Genomic DNA, 16,558 nt, shown 5'->3' on the forward strand with positions numbered 1-16,558 from the left:
TAGGTTTTCATAGTATTCTCCAATAATTCTTTGCATTTCCGTGGGGTCCGTCGTGATTTTTCCTTTCTCGTTTCTGATACTGTTGATTTGTGTTGACTCTCTTTTCTTCTTAATAAGTCTGGCTAGAGGCTTATCTATTTTGTTTATTTTCTCAAAGAACCAGCTCTTGGTTTCATTGATTTTTGCTATTGTTTTATTCTTCTCAATTTTATTTATTTCTTCTCTGATCTTTATTATGTCCCTCCTTCTGCTGACCTTAGGCCTCATCTGTTCTTCTTTTTCCAATTTCGATAATTGTGACATTAGACCATTCATTTGGGATTGCTCTTCCTTTTTTAAATATGCTTGGATTGCTATATACTTTCCTCTTAAGACTGCTTTTGCTGTGTCCCACAGAAGTTGGGGCTTAGTGTTGTTGTTGTCATTTGTTTCCATATATTGCTGGATCTCCATTTTGATTTGGTCATTGATCCATTGATTATTTAGGAGCGTGTTGTTAAGCCTCCATGTGTTTGTGAGCCTCTTTGCTTTCTTTGTACAGTTTATTTCTAGTTTTATGCCTTTGTGGTCTGAAAAGTTGGTTGGTAGGATTTCAATCTTTTGGAATTTTCTGAGGCTCTTTTTGTGGCCTAGTATGTGGTCTATTCTGGAGAATGTTCCATGTGCACTTGAGAAGAATGTATATCCCGCTGCCTTTGGATGTAGAGTTCTATAGATGTCTATTAGGTCCATCTGCTCTACTGTGTTGTTCAGTGCCTCTGTGTCCTTACTTATTTTCTGCCCAGTGGATCTATCCTTTGGGGTGAGTGGTGTGTTGAAGTCTCCTAGAATGAATGCATTGCAGTCTATATCCCCCTTTAGTTCTGTTAGTATTTGTTTCACATATGCTGGTGCTCCTGTGTTGGGAGCATATATATTTAGAATGGTTATATCCTCTTGTTTGACTGAGCCCTTTATCATTATGTAGTGTCCTTCTTTATCTCTTGTTACTTTCTTTGTTTTGAAGTCTATTTTGTCTGATATTAGTACTGCAACCCCTGCTTTCTTCTCACTGTTGTTTGCTTGAAATATGTTTTTCCATCCCTTGACTTTTAGTCTGTACATGTCTTTGAGTTTGAGGTGAGTTTCTTGTAAGCAGCATATAGATGGGTCTTGCTTTTTTATCCATTCTGTTACTCTGTGTCTTTTGATTGGTGCATTCAACCCATTAACATTTAGGGTGACTATTGAAAGATATGTACTTATTGCCATTGCAGGCTTTAAATTCGTCGTTACCAAAGGTTCAAGGTTAGCCTCTTTAGTATCTTACTGCCTAACTTAGCTCGCTTATTGAGCTGTTATATACACTGTCTGGAGATTCTTTTCTTCTCTCCCTTCTTGTTCCTCCTCCTCGATTCTTCATATGTTGGGTGTTTTGTGCTGTGCTCTTTCTAGGAGTGCTCCCATCTAGAGCAGTCCCTGTAAGATGTTCTGTAGAGGTGGTTTGTGGAAAGCAAATTCCCTCAGCTTTTGTTTGTCTGGGAATTGTTTAATCCCACCGTCATATTTGAATGCTAGTCGTGCTGGATACAGTATCCTTGGTTCAAGGCCCTTCTGTTTCATTGTATTAAATATATCATGCCATTCTCTTCTGGCCTGTAGGGTTTCTGTTGAGAAATCTGACATTAGCCTGATGGGTTTCCCTTTATAGGTGACCTTTTTCTCTCTAGCTGCCTTTAACACTCTTTCCTTGTCCTTGATCTTTGCCATTTTCATTATTATGTGTCTTGGTGTTGCCCTTCTTGGATCCTTTCTGTTGGGGGTTCTGTGTATTTCCGTGGTCTGTTCGATTACTTCCTCCCCCAGCGTGGGGAAGTTTTCAGCAATTATTTCTTCTAAGATACTTTCCATCTCTTTGCCTCTCTCTTCTTCTTCTGGGACCCCTATAATACGGATATTGTTCCTTTTGGATTGGTCACACAGTTCTCTTAATATTGTTTCATTCCTGGAGATCCTTTTGTCTCTCTCTATGTCAGCTTCTATGCGTTCCTGTTCTCTGATTTCAATTCCATCAATGGCCTCTTGCATTCTATCCATTCTGCTTATAAACCCTTCCAGAGTTTGTTTCATTTCTGCGATCTCCTTTCTGGCATCTGTGATCTCCTTCCGGACTTCATCCCATTTCTCTTGCGTATTTCTCTGCATCTCTGTCAGCATGTTTATGATTCTTATTTTGAATTCTTTTTCAGGGAGACTGGTTAGGTCTGTCTCCTTCTCTGGTGTTGTCTCTGTGATCTTTGTCTGCCTGTAGCTTTGCCTTTTCATGGTGATAGGAATAGTCTGCAGAACTGGGACGAGTGACGGCTGGAAGGACTTCCTTTCTTGTTGGTTTGTGGCCCTCCTCTCCTGGGAGAACAGCGGCCTCTAGTGGCTTGTGCTGGGCAACTTCGCGCAGACAGGGTTTCTGCTTCCTTCCCGGCTGCTATGGAGTTAATCTCCGCTGTTGCTGTGGGCGTGGCCTGGCTCGGGCAGCTGCTCCAAAGTGGTGGAGTCGCGTTGGAGCAGGAGCTGCTGGGAGGCTATTTATCTCCGTAAGGGGCCTCCCTGCTCCCTGCAGCCCAGGGGTTAGGGTGCCCAGAGATCCCGGATTCCCTACCTCTGGATTAAGTGACCCGCCCTGCCCCTTTAAGACTTCCAAAAAGCACCCGCCAAAACAAAACGCCCACCAAAAAAAAAAGAAAAAAATTTTTTTTAATTTAAAAAAAAAAAAAAGTTTTTAATTAAAAAAAAAAAAAAAAAAAAAGGTGGTCGTTCGTTTTTCTTTATTCTGCAGTGCCAGCCTCAGGCCTCTGCTCACCGGTCTTTCTGCCCTGTTTCCCTAGTATTGGGGTCCCTATCCCTTTAAGACTTCCAAAAAGCGCTCGCCAAAACAAAACAGCAAAAAAGCAAAAAAAAAAATGGTCGCGCGCTTTTCTTATGCCCTCTGTCGCCCAGCCTCCAGTGCCTGCTCACTGTTCTTGCTGCCCTGTTTTCCCAGTATCGAGCGCCCTGCTCTCTGGCCCGGATGGCGGGGGCTGGGTGCTCGGCAGTCCTGGGCTCCGTCTCCCTCCTGCTCTGCCTGCTCTTCTCCCGCAGGGAGCTGGGGGGGAGGGGCGCTCGGCTCCCGCGGGGCTGGTTCTTGTATCTTACCCCCTTCGCGAGGCGCTGGGTTCTCTCAGGTGCGGATGTGGTCTGGATATTGTCCTGTGTCCTCTGGTCTTTATTCTAGGAAGGGTTGTCTTTGTTATATTTTCATAGATACATGTTGTTTTGGGAGGAGATTTCCGCTGCTCTACTCACGCCGCCATCTTCTGCCCCTCCCCAGATATCTCTTTTAAGACTCTGTTCAGTTTCTTTGAGTATATACCCAGAAGTGGCGTTACTGGACCATATGGTAAATCTATGTTTAAATTTTGTGGAACCACCATATTGTTTTCCATAATTCTACACCATTTAATAGTCTTACCAACAGTATACAACTGTTCCAGTTATTCCATATCCTGTCCAACCCTTGTTATTTTTTATTTTTTTGATAGCCATGTTAATCGGTGTGAGGAGGTATCTCATAGATTTTCATCTCCCCAATGATTAGTGATGTTGAATATCTTTTTTTTGTGCTTATGGGCTGTTTGTATGTTGTCTTTGGAGAAATGTCTACTCAAGTCCTTTGCCCATTTTTGAATTAGGTTTTTTATGTTGAGTTTTAGTTCTCCATATATTCTGGATATTAATCCCTTAAAAGATACATACCTTGAAAATATTTTTTCTCATCTGTGAGTTGCCTTTTTAATATGTTAATATTGTGTTTTGGTGTAAAAAAATGTTTAAATTTTCATGAAGTCCAGTTGGTCGATTATTTTTCTTTTGTTGCGTATGCCTTTTGTGCCATATCCAAGAAATCATTGCCAAAGCAAACATCGTGAAGCTTTTGCTCTATGTTTTATTTTTTTTCTCTGTGTTTTCTTATTAACAGTTTATATAGTTTTAGGTCTTACATTTAGGTCTTTGATTGATTTTGAGTGAATTTTCACATATGGTGTTAGATAAGGATTCAACTTCTCCTTTTTAATGTGGATATCCAGTTTTCCCAGCAGCATTTGTTGAAGACTTTCTTCTCCTCATTGAATGGTTTTGGCATCATTGTCAAAAATTGACTAACTATGCTAGGGTTTATTTTTGGTTTAGTTCTTCTATTACATTGGTGTATATATGTTGGTCTTTATTTCAATACCACATTGTTTTAATTACTATAGTTTTATAATTTTGAAATCAGGAAGTATAAATCCTCCAGCTTTGTTGTTTGCTATATTGGTTTAGATTCCTTGAGATTCCATGTGAATTTTAGGGTGGGTTTTTCTGTATCTGCAATAAAAGTCACTGGAATTTTGGTAGGGATTGCATTGAATATGTAGATCAATTTGGTTAGTATTGATATTTTAATGGTAAGTCTTCCAATCCTTGAACATAGGGCATGTTTCCATTTATTTATGTCTTTAATTTCTCCCAGCAAGGTTTTCTAGTTTTCATTCATTCTACAAGTCATTTACCTCCATGGTTATTAATTCTTAAGTATATTATTCTTTTTGATGCCATTATAAGTGGAATTGTTTTCATAATTTGATTTTCAGATAAAACATTTCTTTGTATAGAAATGCAACTGCTTTTTGTGTGTTGACATTGTAAACTGCTACTTTGCTGAATTCATTTGTTCTAACCAGGTTTGTGTATGTGTGTAACCTGTAAGTTTTTTTATGTATTGGGTATATTGCCTGTGAACAGGGATAGTTTTATATCTTTCTTTCCAATTTGGATGCCTTTTTTTCTTTTTCTTGCCTAATTACTCTGGCTAGAACTTCCAGTACTCTGTTGAATAGAAGTGGTGAAAGTGAGTATCCTTGCCTTGTTCCTGATCTGAGGAAAAGCTTTCAGTCTGTCACTATTGGTAATGTTTGCTGTGATTTTACTGTGTGGCTTTTATAATGTTAAGGTACTTTCATTGTAGTCCTAGTATGTTCAGTGTTTTTATTACAGCCATGGTATATGAACTTAATGTGCTACTGACTTTGATTTGCTAGTATTTTGTTGAGGATTTTTGCAACTATATTCATAAAGTGATATTAGTCTGAAGTTTTCTCATCGTGTCTTTAGCTTCGGTGTCAGGGTAATGCTGGCCTTAAAGAATGAATCGGGAAGTGTTCCCTCTTCAGTTTTTTGGAAAAGTTTGAGAAATATTTGTTAGTGTTTCTTTAAATATTTGATAAAATTCCCCAGTGAAGCCAGCAGGTCCTGGAATTTTCTTTTTTGGGATATTTTTTATTACTGACTCAATCTCTTTACTAGTTTCAGGTCTATTCAGATGTTTTATTTCTTCTTGATTTAGTCATGATAGTATTTGTGTTTCTAGACATGTATGCATTTCAGCTAGTTTATCCAAGTTTTTGGTGTACAGTTGTTCGTGGCACTGTCCAATAATCCTTTGAATTTCTGTAGAATCAGTACTAATGTCCCCACTTTCATTTCTGATTTTAGTAATTTGATTTTTTTTCCTTAGTGCATCTACTTGAAGGTTGTTTCAGTTTTGTGGATCTTTTCAAAGAATCAACCCGTGGTTTCATTGACTTTCTGTATTATTTTTGTAATTTACAATTTCACTTACCTTTGATTTAATATTTATTATTTCCTTCTTTAAACTAGCATTGCATCTAGTTCTTCTTTCTCTAATTCCTTAAGTTGTAAAACTAGATTTGAGCTTGCTTTGATTTGAGATGTTTCTTGTTTTTTTTTTCTAAATGTGTTTATAGTTATAAGCTTACCCCTCAGTACTGCTTTTGTTGCATCCCATAAATTTTGATATATTGTGTTTTGCTTTCATTCATGTCTGAGTATTAACTAATTTCCCATTTGATTTCTTCTTTGGTTCATTGGTTGTTTAAAAGCATGTTTAATTTATGCAAATTGTGAATTATCAATTTTTTCCCCCTTCTGATAATTGATTTCTAACAGAAGATACTTTTGTGTGATACTTATTCTTTAAAATCTATTAAGACTTAATTTGTGGTTTAATATATGGCTACCCTGTAAAATGACCATTTGCACTTAAGAAGAATGTGTATATTGTAGTTCGGTAAAGTGTTCTGTGTATGCCTGTTAGATCTAGTTGGTTTGTGTAAGTTGTCTGTTTCCTTACATATATTCTGTCTGGTTAATCTATTATTGAGAGTAGTATATTGAAGTTACCAACTGTTATTATAAAACTGTCTATTTCTCCCTTCAGTTCTGTCAGGTTTTGCTTCATATATTTTGATCATCTGTTCTTAGGCATATAACTGTAATTGTTATATCTTCTTTCAATTTTGAAACTTTAATAATACTTAACATTCTTTGTCTCTTGTAACCTGTTTTGATTGGAAGTCTGTTGTGCCTGGTATTAGTTTAGCCATCCCTGCTGTCTTTTGGTTACTGTTTATATGGAATATCTTTATCCGTCCTTTCACTTTCATCTGATTGTGCTGTTAGGTCTAAAGTGAGTATGTTATAGACAGCATATAGTTGGGTCATGTTTTTTTATCTATCCTGCCAATCTGTCTTTTGATTGGAGAGTTAAATCCAGTTACACATAAAGTAAATGCTGATAAGGAGGGACTTATTTCTAACATTTTGCTATTTGTTTTCTATATACCTTACAGCTTTTTGTCCCTCAATTCCTGTATTACTGTTTTCGTTTTTGTTTCTCTTTTGATGTTTTCAAGATGTGTTCTTTGTCTTTAGAAAATTTGATTATGTCTCTATGTGGGTCTCTGGGTTCTCTTTTGGAGTCTTTTGAGCTTCTTGAATGTTTGAATTTATGTCTTTAATCAAATTTGGTATTGTCAGTTTTATTCTTTTTGGCCATTCAAATAGGTGTGTAATGGCATCTTACTGTTTTAACTTGCAATTTTCTAATGATACACGATGTTGAGCATCTTTTCATATGCTTATATGCCATCCATATATCTCCATGTTCAGATCTTTTGCCCCAGAAACTTGCCACTACTTACATCTTTGCTTTTTTTATTCTAGTGGTCACTCCTGCAGTAACCTTTCATGAACTCAGCCTGACACTTTGAAGTATGATTGTTAGCTTCCTCCTTTGTGCCCATGGTGTATTTTATATGTTCTTTTGTCTTAGTTTCTTTGACTCCCATCAGCATTTACATGTTTTTAACTTTGCTTTCCTTTGCAGTGTTGAATACTTCTTGTGGGTAAGACTGTGTTTCATCCATTTTTATGTCACTTTCACCTAGTTGAATACCTGGTACCTAGTATTGTCAAATGTTGTGTGAAAAGTTGACTGATTTAATGCATGTTGATAGGATGTATTCAGTAAATTTTTGCTTTCAAAGTTTACATACAAAGTTGAATGTAAAGGACATCCTAGGGTACCTGTTTTTGCCACAAACTCAGTAACATAATTTGAGATTGAATGGCAATATCCTATTTCAGGAATCAGTGTCATTCATGGATGTGTTTGTGGACTTTACGCGGGAAGAGTGGCAGCTGCTGGACCCAGCTCAGAAGAAATTGTACAGGAGTGTGATTTTGGAGAACTATAGCAACCTGGTGTCCCTAGGTAAGTACCCCCCTGAAAGGAGTGTGTGTAACCTACAGGCTTCCCCTTCTGGGTTGCTGGGGATCTTTTGTAAATTACTTAGTGATTTTGGACTCACATTTAGAGGCCAGATTTTCTTAGTTTTCCTTTGTCAGAATATGACAGTTGAACAATCTTTGCCAGAGTGCAGAAGGGCAGAGTCATCATGCCACCTCTAAACTGAATCTTGCTCATTCTGTGGGATCTTTGGCAGTTTTGGTCCAGGTTTTCTGATTTTCCATTCCCAGGGTATCAACACACCAAACCCAACATCATCTTCAAGTTGGAACAAGGAGAAGAGCTGTGGACGATGCAGACCCAAATGCCAAGTGAAGGCCATCCAGGTGAGTGGTCAGGACACTTAGATCCTTTCCTTTTTATTCAGAATTGGTGTGAATGGGGATGTGATGTGCTTTTTTCTATGCAAGCTTTTCTACTTTGCTTTACTGGACGTGACTTTTATAACCCTCCTTTTTAAAATAGGTATATTGTAAAATCCCTCACACTTACATTCAGCAACCACAGTCCCAGCTTTCTTACTTCTGGAAACCTATAGGAGATTCTACCCCTTCCTTGTTTCTCCATGCTAATCACTTAATGTCTCCACTGTCCTCTTTTTAAGTGCATTCTTGCATCCTTGGATCATATCAGTTACCCTACAAAGGCTTATCCCCTCCCCCCCTTATTCTAGTGACACCATATTGAACCCATTCTCACACTGCACGATGACACACTTCTCTTCATGCTTTACTGGTTTCTCTTGTTCTTCTCTCCAAAGGGGTCTTTTTTATAGTTAACCACTTTCCTCATATAGTTTAACTTTTAAAAGACTTGCATTCTGAAGATCTAAGGTCTTTTTTTCTCTAATGTTTTTGACAGCCCCACCCCTTTTTCACCTTCTTTTGGTACTGGGTTTGATTCGTCCATAAAGCATCTTGTCTGCATGTGTCACTCTTTTGTCTCTTTTTAAGGACCTAGAATTACTTCTCCCACTACTCCATTGCCACATATTTTCTTCTTACCTTTCTGATTGTTCTGCTATGCTCTTAGTTCTTTTTTTCTGGTGCGGGTGAGCCAGCTTAAATCTCCTTTATATGATGCAGTTTTTACTAGTCTTGCTGTAGTTTGTTAGTATTCTGGTCCTTTAAAAAGAAATCTTTTCATTTTTAAAGCCGCCATCTTCTCAATTCCCTCCCAGAACAAGACCAATATTCTCTCATTTCTTGATTGTTCTACTTAGCCAAATGTATGCATCTATCTCTTTTTGTATTAGCTCATCTTGATGTCATCTAGATTTCCTTAAGCATCTGTTTATTCTGCCACAAGCATGGCAGGATAGCAGTTAGCCTTTGTATCATTAGGATTGTTTCAGCTGCAACCTTTTTTTTCTTTCTTTTTAGATAATTATTTTTTATTGAAGGGTAGTTGACGCACAGTATTACATTACATTAGTTTCAAGTGTACAACACAGTGATAAAACATTTATATACATAAATCTAGGTTCCAGCTATCACCCTACCAAGCTGTTAGAATATCTTGACTATATTCCTTATGCTATACATTACATCCCGGTTACTTATTTATTTTACCATTGCAAGTCTGTCCTTTTTTTTTTTTTTTTTTTTTGTGAGGGCATCTCTCATATTTATTGATCAATGGTTGTTAACGACAATAAAATTCTGTATAGGGGAGTCAATGCTCAATACACAATCATTAATCCACCCCAAGCCTAATTTTCGTCACTCTCCAATCTTCTGAGGCATAACAAACAAGTTCTTACATGGAGAACAAATTCTTACATAATGAATAAGTTACATAGTGAACAGTACAAGGGCAGTCATCACAGAAACTTTCAGTTTTGCTCATGCATTATGAACTATAAACAGTCAGTTCAAATAGGAATACTCATTTGGTTTTTATACTTGATTTATATGTGGATACCACATTTCTCTCTTTATTATTATTATTTTTAATAAAATGCTGAAGTGGTAGGTAGATACAAGATAAAGGTAGAAAACATAGTTTAGTGTTGTAAGAGAGCAAACGTAGATGATCAGGTGTGTGCCTGTAGACTATGTGTTCATCCAAGCTAGACAAGGGCAATAAAACATCCACGTATGCAGAAGATTTCTCTCAGAACGGGGGGGTGAGGTTCTAAGCCTCACCTCTGTTGATCCCCAATTTCTCACCTGATGACACCCCTGCAACTGTGCCTGTCTTAGGTTGTTCCTCCCTTGAGGAATCTTACCCGTCTCTGGCTAACCAGTCATCTTCCGGGGCCGTACAGGGAAATGTAAAGTTGGTAAGTGAGAGAGAAGCCTTATTGTTTGAAATGGTTAGCTTTTTATTTCTTTGCATATTTATGCCCTGTAGCTTCTATGCCCAGCATTTGTCTTGAGGTATCTTTACCACTGGGAAGAATTATGATACTCGGTGAATTCGATATGAGGCACAAAATCTATTTAAGGGTTGTAATTAGGAAGGAAGAAGAAAAGCTATAGAAGTAGCAGGCGGAAGAAAACATGGGAAGATTGATTATTTCTTTGACATATCTTCTTGTAGAGTAACTTCAGCATGTATAGGTTTTAAGCTACTACTTAAATTGCGCACACACCTTAACATAATAGGAGTATATTTACATAACCAAAGCATATCTGTAATTACCAGCCATCTCCAGTGAAACCAAGAAAATCAGTTAGGCATCTTAGCCATTTGTGAAAACTTATCTATGATATGGTGGATATTGTCCAACTGAACTTGAACAGTCTGAGAGAAATCAGATATTAAAACAACCCATTCCTGGGGACTGTTCACATCCCTTATGTTCTTTTACAGTAAATAGTCTGTAGTTGTAAGATTTTGGAGCGCTACAATTTGCACTTCTTCTAATTCTTGGTTGAGTTCTAACAGTATAGATCCAGTCAAATTCGTTGTTCTACTGTATGCACAGGCCAGCTTAGATATCTCCTTCATTCCTATGGCAATTCCAGGAGCTGGTGGGATGACTGCATCTACAGCTGTAGCAGTGCGTGGATCTTTGTTGGGGTTTTTTGATGATCATCTTCTGGCATGAGTCTTCCAGAGAGTGCTGATGTTGGAAGTTCTCTTTCATATCGTATCTTAGTTCATTTTCGGGGTAGCCCAATTAGGCTTTGCTCTTCTGTATAAACGCAAACAGACCCTTTGCCTACACTTTTATATGCCCTTTATACTCTTGTGTAGAACTCATTGGAGGTTACCACACAGGAAATGCCCTTTTTGTTTTGCTTTGTTTTGTTTTGTTTTTGGTATCACTAATCTACACTTACATGACGAATATTATGTTTACTAGGCTCTCCCCTATACCAGGTCTCACCTATAAACCCCTTTACAGTCACTGTCCATCAGCATAGCAAAATGTTGTAGAATCACTACTTGCCTTCTCTGTGTTGTACAGCCCTCCCTTTTCTCCTACCCCCCCATGCATGTTAATCTTAATGCCCCCCTACTTCTCCCCCCCCTTATCCCTCCCTACCCACCCATCCTCCCCAGTCCCTTTCCCTTTGGTACCTGTTAGTCCATTCTTGAGTTCTGTGATTCTGGTGCTGTTTTGTTCCTTCAGTTTTTCCTTTGTTCTTATATTCCACAGATAAGTGAAATCATTTCGTATTTCTCTTTCTCCGCTTGGCTTGTTTCACTGAGCATAATACCCTCCAGCTCCATCCATGTTGCTGCAAATGATTGGATTTGCCCTTTTCTTATGGCTGAGTAGTATTCCATTGTGTATATGTACCACATCTTCTTTATCCATTCATCTATTGATGGACATTTAGGTTGCTTCCAATTCTTGGCTATTGTAAATAGTGCTGCGATAAACATAGGGGTGCATTGGTCTTTCTCATACTTGATTGCTGCATTCTTAGGGTAAATTCCTAGGAGTGCAATTCCTGGGTCAAATGGTAAGTCTGTTTTGAGCATTTTGATGTACCTCCATACTGCTTTCCACAATGGTTGAACTAACTTACATTCCCACCAGCAGTGTAGGAGGGTTCCCCTTTCTCCACAGCCTCGCCAACATTTGTTGTTGTTTGTCTTTTGGATGGCAGCCATCCTTACTGGTGTGAGGTGATACCTCATGGTAGTTTTAATTTGCATTTCTCTGATAATTAGCGATGTGGAGCATCTTTTCATGTGTCTGTTGGCCATCTGTATTTCTTTTTTGGAGAACTGTCTGTTCAGTTCCTCTGCCCATTTTTTAATTGGGTTATTTGTTTTTTGTTTGTTGAGGCGTGTGAGCTCTTTATATATTCTGGACGTCAAGCCTTTATCGGATGTGTCATTTTCAAATATATTCTCCCATACTGTAGGGATCCTTTTTGTTCTATTGATGGTGTCTTTTGCTGTACAGAAGCTTTTCAGCTTAATATAGTCCCACTTACTAATTTTTGCTGTTGTTTTCCTTGCCCGGGGAGATATGTTCAAGAAGAGGTCACTCATGTTTATGTCTAAGAGGTTTTTGCCTATATTTTCTTCCAAGAGTTTAATGGTTTCATGGCTTACATTCAGGTCTTTGATCCATTTTGAGTTTACTTTTGTATATGGGGTTAGACAATGGTCCAGTTTCATTCTCCTACATGTAGCTGTCCAGTTTTGCCAGCACCACCTGTTGAAGAGACTGTCATTTCGCCATTGTATGTCCATGGCTCCTTTATCAAATATTAATTGACCATATATGTCTGGGTTAATGTCTGGAGTCTCTAGTCTGTTCCACTGGTCTGTGGCTCTGCTCTTGTGCCAGTACCAAATTGTCTTGATTACTATGGCTTTATAGTAGAGCTTGAAGTTGGGGAGTGAGATCCCCCCTACTTTATTCTTCTTTCTCAGGATTGCTTTGGCTATTCGGGGTCTTTGGTGTTTCCATATGAATTTTTGAATTATTTGTTCCAGTTCATTGAAGAGTGTTGCTGGTAGTTTCATAGGGATTGCATCAAATCTGTATATTGCTTTGGGCAGGATGGCCATTTTGATGATATTAATTCTTCCTAGCCACGAGCATGGGATGAGTTTCCATCTGTTAGTGTCCCCTTTAATTTCTCTTAAGAGTGACTTGTAATTTTCAGAGTATAAGTCTTTCACTTCTTTGGTTAGGTTTATTCCTAGGTATTTTATTTTTTTTGATGCAATTGTGAATGGAGTTGTTTTCCTGATTTCTCTTTCTGTTGGTTCATTGTTAGTATATAGGAAAGCCACAGATTTCTGTGTGTTGATTTTGTATCCTGCAACTTTGCTGTATTCCGATATCAGTTCTAGTAGTTTTGGGGTGGAGTCTTTAGGGTTTTTTATGTACAGTATCATGTCATCTGCAAATAGTGACAGTTTAACTTCTTCTTTACCAATCTGGATTCCTTGTATTTCTTTATTTTGTCTGATTGCCGTGGCTAGGACCTCCAGTACTATGTTAAATAACAGTGGAGAGAGTGGGCATCCCTGTCTAGTTCCCGATCTCAGAGGAAATGCTTTCAGCTTCTCGCTGTTCAATATAATGTTGGCTGTGGGTTTATCATAGATGGCCTTTATTATGTTGAGGTACTTGCCCTCTATTCCCATTTTGCTGAGAGTTTTTCTCATGAATGGATGTTGAACTTTGTCAAATGCTTTTTCAGCATCTATGGAGATGATCATGTGGTTTTTGTCTTTCTTTTTGTTGATGTGGTGGATGATGTTGATGGACTTTTGAATGTTGTACCATCCTTGCATCCCTGGGATGACTCCCATTTGGTAATGGTGTATGATCCTTTTGATGTATTTTTGAATTTGGTTTGCTAATATTTTGTTGAGTATTTTTGCATCTACGTTCATCAGGGATATTGGTCTGTAGTTTTCTTTTTTGGTGGGGTCTTTGCCTGGTTTTGGTATTAGGGTGATGTTAGCTTCATAGAATGAGTTTGGGAGTATCCCCTCCTCCTCTATTTTTTGGAAAACTTTAAGGAGAATGGGTATTATGTCTTCCCTGTATGTCTGATAAAATTCCGAGGTAAATCCATCTGGCCCAGGGGTTTTGTTCTTTGGTAGTTTTTTGATTACCGCTTCAATTTCGTTGCTGGTAATTGGTCTGTTTAGATTTTCTGTTTCTTCCTGGGTCAATCTTGGAAGGTTGTATTTTTCTAGGAAGTTGTCCATTTCTCCTAGGTTTCCCAGCTTGTTAGCATATAGGTTTTCATAGTATTCTCCAATAATTCTTTGCATTTCCGTGGGGTCCGTCGTGATTTTTCCTTTCTCGTTTCTGATACTGTTGATTTGTGTTGACTCTCTTTTCTTCTTAATAAGTCTGGCTAGAGGCTTATCTATTTTGTTTATTTTCTCAAAGAACCAGCTCTTGGTTTCATTGATTTTTGCTATTGTTTTATTCTTCTCAATTTTATTTATTTCTTCTCTGATCTTTATTATGTCCCTCCTTCTGCTGACCTTAGGCCTCATCTGTTCTTCTTTTTCCAATTTCGATAATTGTGACATTAGACCATTCATTTGGGATTGCTCTTCCTTTTTTAAATATGCTTGGATTGCTATATACTTTCCTCTTAAGACTGCTTTTGCTGTGTCCCACAGAAGTTGGGGCTTAGTGTTGTTGTTGTCATTTGTTTCCATATATTGCTGGATCTCCATTTTGATTTGGTCATTGATCCATTGATTATTTAGGAGCGTGTTGTTAAGCCTCCATGTGTTTGTGAGCCTCTTTGCTTTCTTTGTACAGTTTATTTCTAGTTTTATGCCTTTGTGGTCTGAAAAGTTGGTTGGTAGGATTTCAATCTTTTGGAATTTTCTGAGGCTCTTTTTGTGGCCTAGTATGTGGTCTATTCTGGAGAATGTTCCATGTGCACTTGAGAAGAATGTATATCCCGCTGCCTTTGGATGTAGAGTTCTATAGATGTCTATTAGGTCCATCTGCTCTACTGTGTTGTTCAGTGCCTCTGTGTCCTTACTTATTTTCTGCCCAGTGGATCTATCCTTTGGGGTGAGTGGTGTGTTGAAGTCTCCTAGAATGAATGCATTGCAGTCTATATCCCCCTTTAGTTCTGTTAGTATTTGTTTCACATATGCTGGTGCTCCTGTGTTGGGAGCATATATATTTAGAATGGTTATATCCTCTTGTTTGACTGAGCCCTTTATCATTATGTAGTGTCCTTCTTTATCTCTTGTTACTTTCTTTGTTTTGAAGTCTATTTTGTCTGATATTAGTACTGCAACCCCTGCTTTCTTCTCACTGTTGTTTGCTTGAAATATGTTTTTCCATCCCTTGACTTTTAGTCTGTGCATGTCTTTGGGTTTGAGGTGAGTTTCTTGTAAGCAGCATATAGATGGGTCTTGCTTTTTTATCCATTCTGTTACTCTGTGTCTTTTGATTGGTGCATTCAACCCATTAACATTTAGGGTGACTATTGAAAGATATGTACTTATTGCCATTGCAGGCTTTAAATTCGTCGTTACCAAAGGTTCAAGGTTAGCCTCTTTAGTATCTTACTGCCTAACTTAGCTCGCTTATTGAGCTGTTATATACACTGTCTGGAGATTCTTTTCTTCTCTCCCTTCTTGTTCCTCCTCCTCGATTCTTCATATGTTGGGTGTTTTGTGCTGTGCTCTTTCTAGGAGTGCTCCCATCTAGAGCAGTCCCTGTAAGATGTTCTGTAGAGGTGGTTTGTGGAAAGCAAATTCCCTCAGCTTTTGTTTGTCTGGGAATTGTTTAATCCCACCGTCATATTTGAATGCTAGTCGTGCTGGATACAGTATCCTTGGTTCAAAGCCCTTCTGTTTCATTGTATTAAATATATCATGCCATTCTCTTCTGGCCTGTAGGGTTTCTGTTGAGAAATCTGACGTTAGCCTGATGGGTTTCCTTTTATAGGTGACCTTTTTCTCTCTAGCTGCCTTTAACACTCTTTCCTTGTCCTTGATCTTTGCCATTTTCATTATTATGTGTCTTGGTGTTGCCCTTCTTGGATCCTTTCTGTTGGGGGTTCTGTGTATTTCCGTGGTCTGTTCGATTACTTCCTCCCCCAGCGTGGGGAAGTTTTCAGCAATTATTTCTTCTAAGATACTTTCCATCTCTTTTCCTCTCTCTTCTTCTTCTGGGACCCCTATAATACGGATATTGTTCCTTTTGGATTGGTCACACAGTTCTCTTAATATTGTTTCATTCCTGGAGATCCTTTTGTCTCTCTCTATGTCAGCTTCTATGCGTTCCTGTTCTCTGATTTCAATTCCATCAATGGCCTCTTGCATCCTAACCATTCTGCTTATAAACCCTTCCAGAGTTTGTTTCATTTCTGCGATCTCCTTTCTGGCATCTGTGATCTCCCTCCGGACTTCATCCCATTTCTCTTGCGTATTTCTCTGCATCTCTGTCAGCATGTTTATGATTCTTATTTTGAATTCTTTTTCAGGAAGACTGGTTAGGTCTGTCTCCTTCTCTGGTGTTGTCTCTGTGATCTTTGTCTGCCTGTAGCTTTGCCTTTTCATGGTGATAGGAATAGTCTGCAGAGCTGGGACGAGTGACGGCTGGAAGGACTTCCTTTCTTGTTGGTTTGTGGCCCTCCTCTCCTGGGAGAACAGCGACCTCTAGTGGCTTGTGCTGGGCAGCTGCACACAGACAGGGTTTCTGCTTCCTTCCCGGCTGCTATGGAGTTAATCTCCGCTGTTGCTGTGGGCGTGGCCTGGCTCGGGCAGCTGCTCCAAAGTGGTGGAGTCGCGTTGGAGCAGGAGCTGCTGGGAGGCTATTTATCTCCGTAAGGGGCCTCCCTGCTCCCTGCAGCCCAGGGGTTAGGGTGCCCAGAGATCCCGGATTCCCTACCTCTGGATTAAGTGACCCGCCCTGCCCCTTTAAGACTTCCAAATAGCACCCGCCAAAACAAAACAACGACCACCAAAAAGAAAAAAGAA

General features: G+C 38.8%; 1 protein-coding gene across 4 annotated transcripts in view; it reads left to right on the top strand.

Annotated features, from left to right (window-relative positions):
* Positions 1-16,558, top strand: part of ZNF268 (zinc finger protein 268) — a 38,868-nt gene that overhangs the window by 14,354 nt on the left and 7,956 nt on the right. For all 4 annotated transcript variants that reach the window (XM_036921718.2, XM_036921719.2, XM_036921720.2 and 1 more), the window contains 2 exons: positions 7,501-7,627; positions 7,894-7,989. In XM_036921718.2, coding sequence (XP_036777613.2) covers positions 7,501-7,627; positions 7,894-7,989 — 223 coding nt within the window. The remainder of the gene's footprint in view (positions 1-7,500; positions 7,628-7,893; positions 7,990-16,558) is intronic.

Source organism: Manis pentadactyla, chromosome 14, assembly GCF_030020395.1.
Source record: "Manis pentadactyla isolate mManPen7 chromosome 14, mManPen7.hap1, whole genome shotgun sequence".
In the NCBI taxonomy this organism is placed as follows: domain Eukaryota; kingdom Metazoa; phylum Chordata; class Mammalia; order Pholidota; family Manidae; genus Manis; species Manis pentadactyla.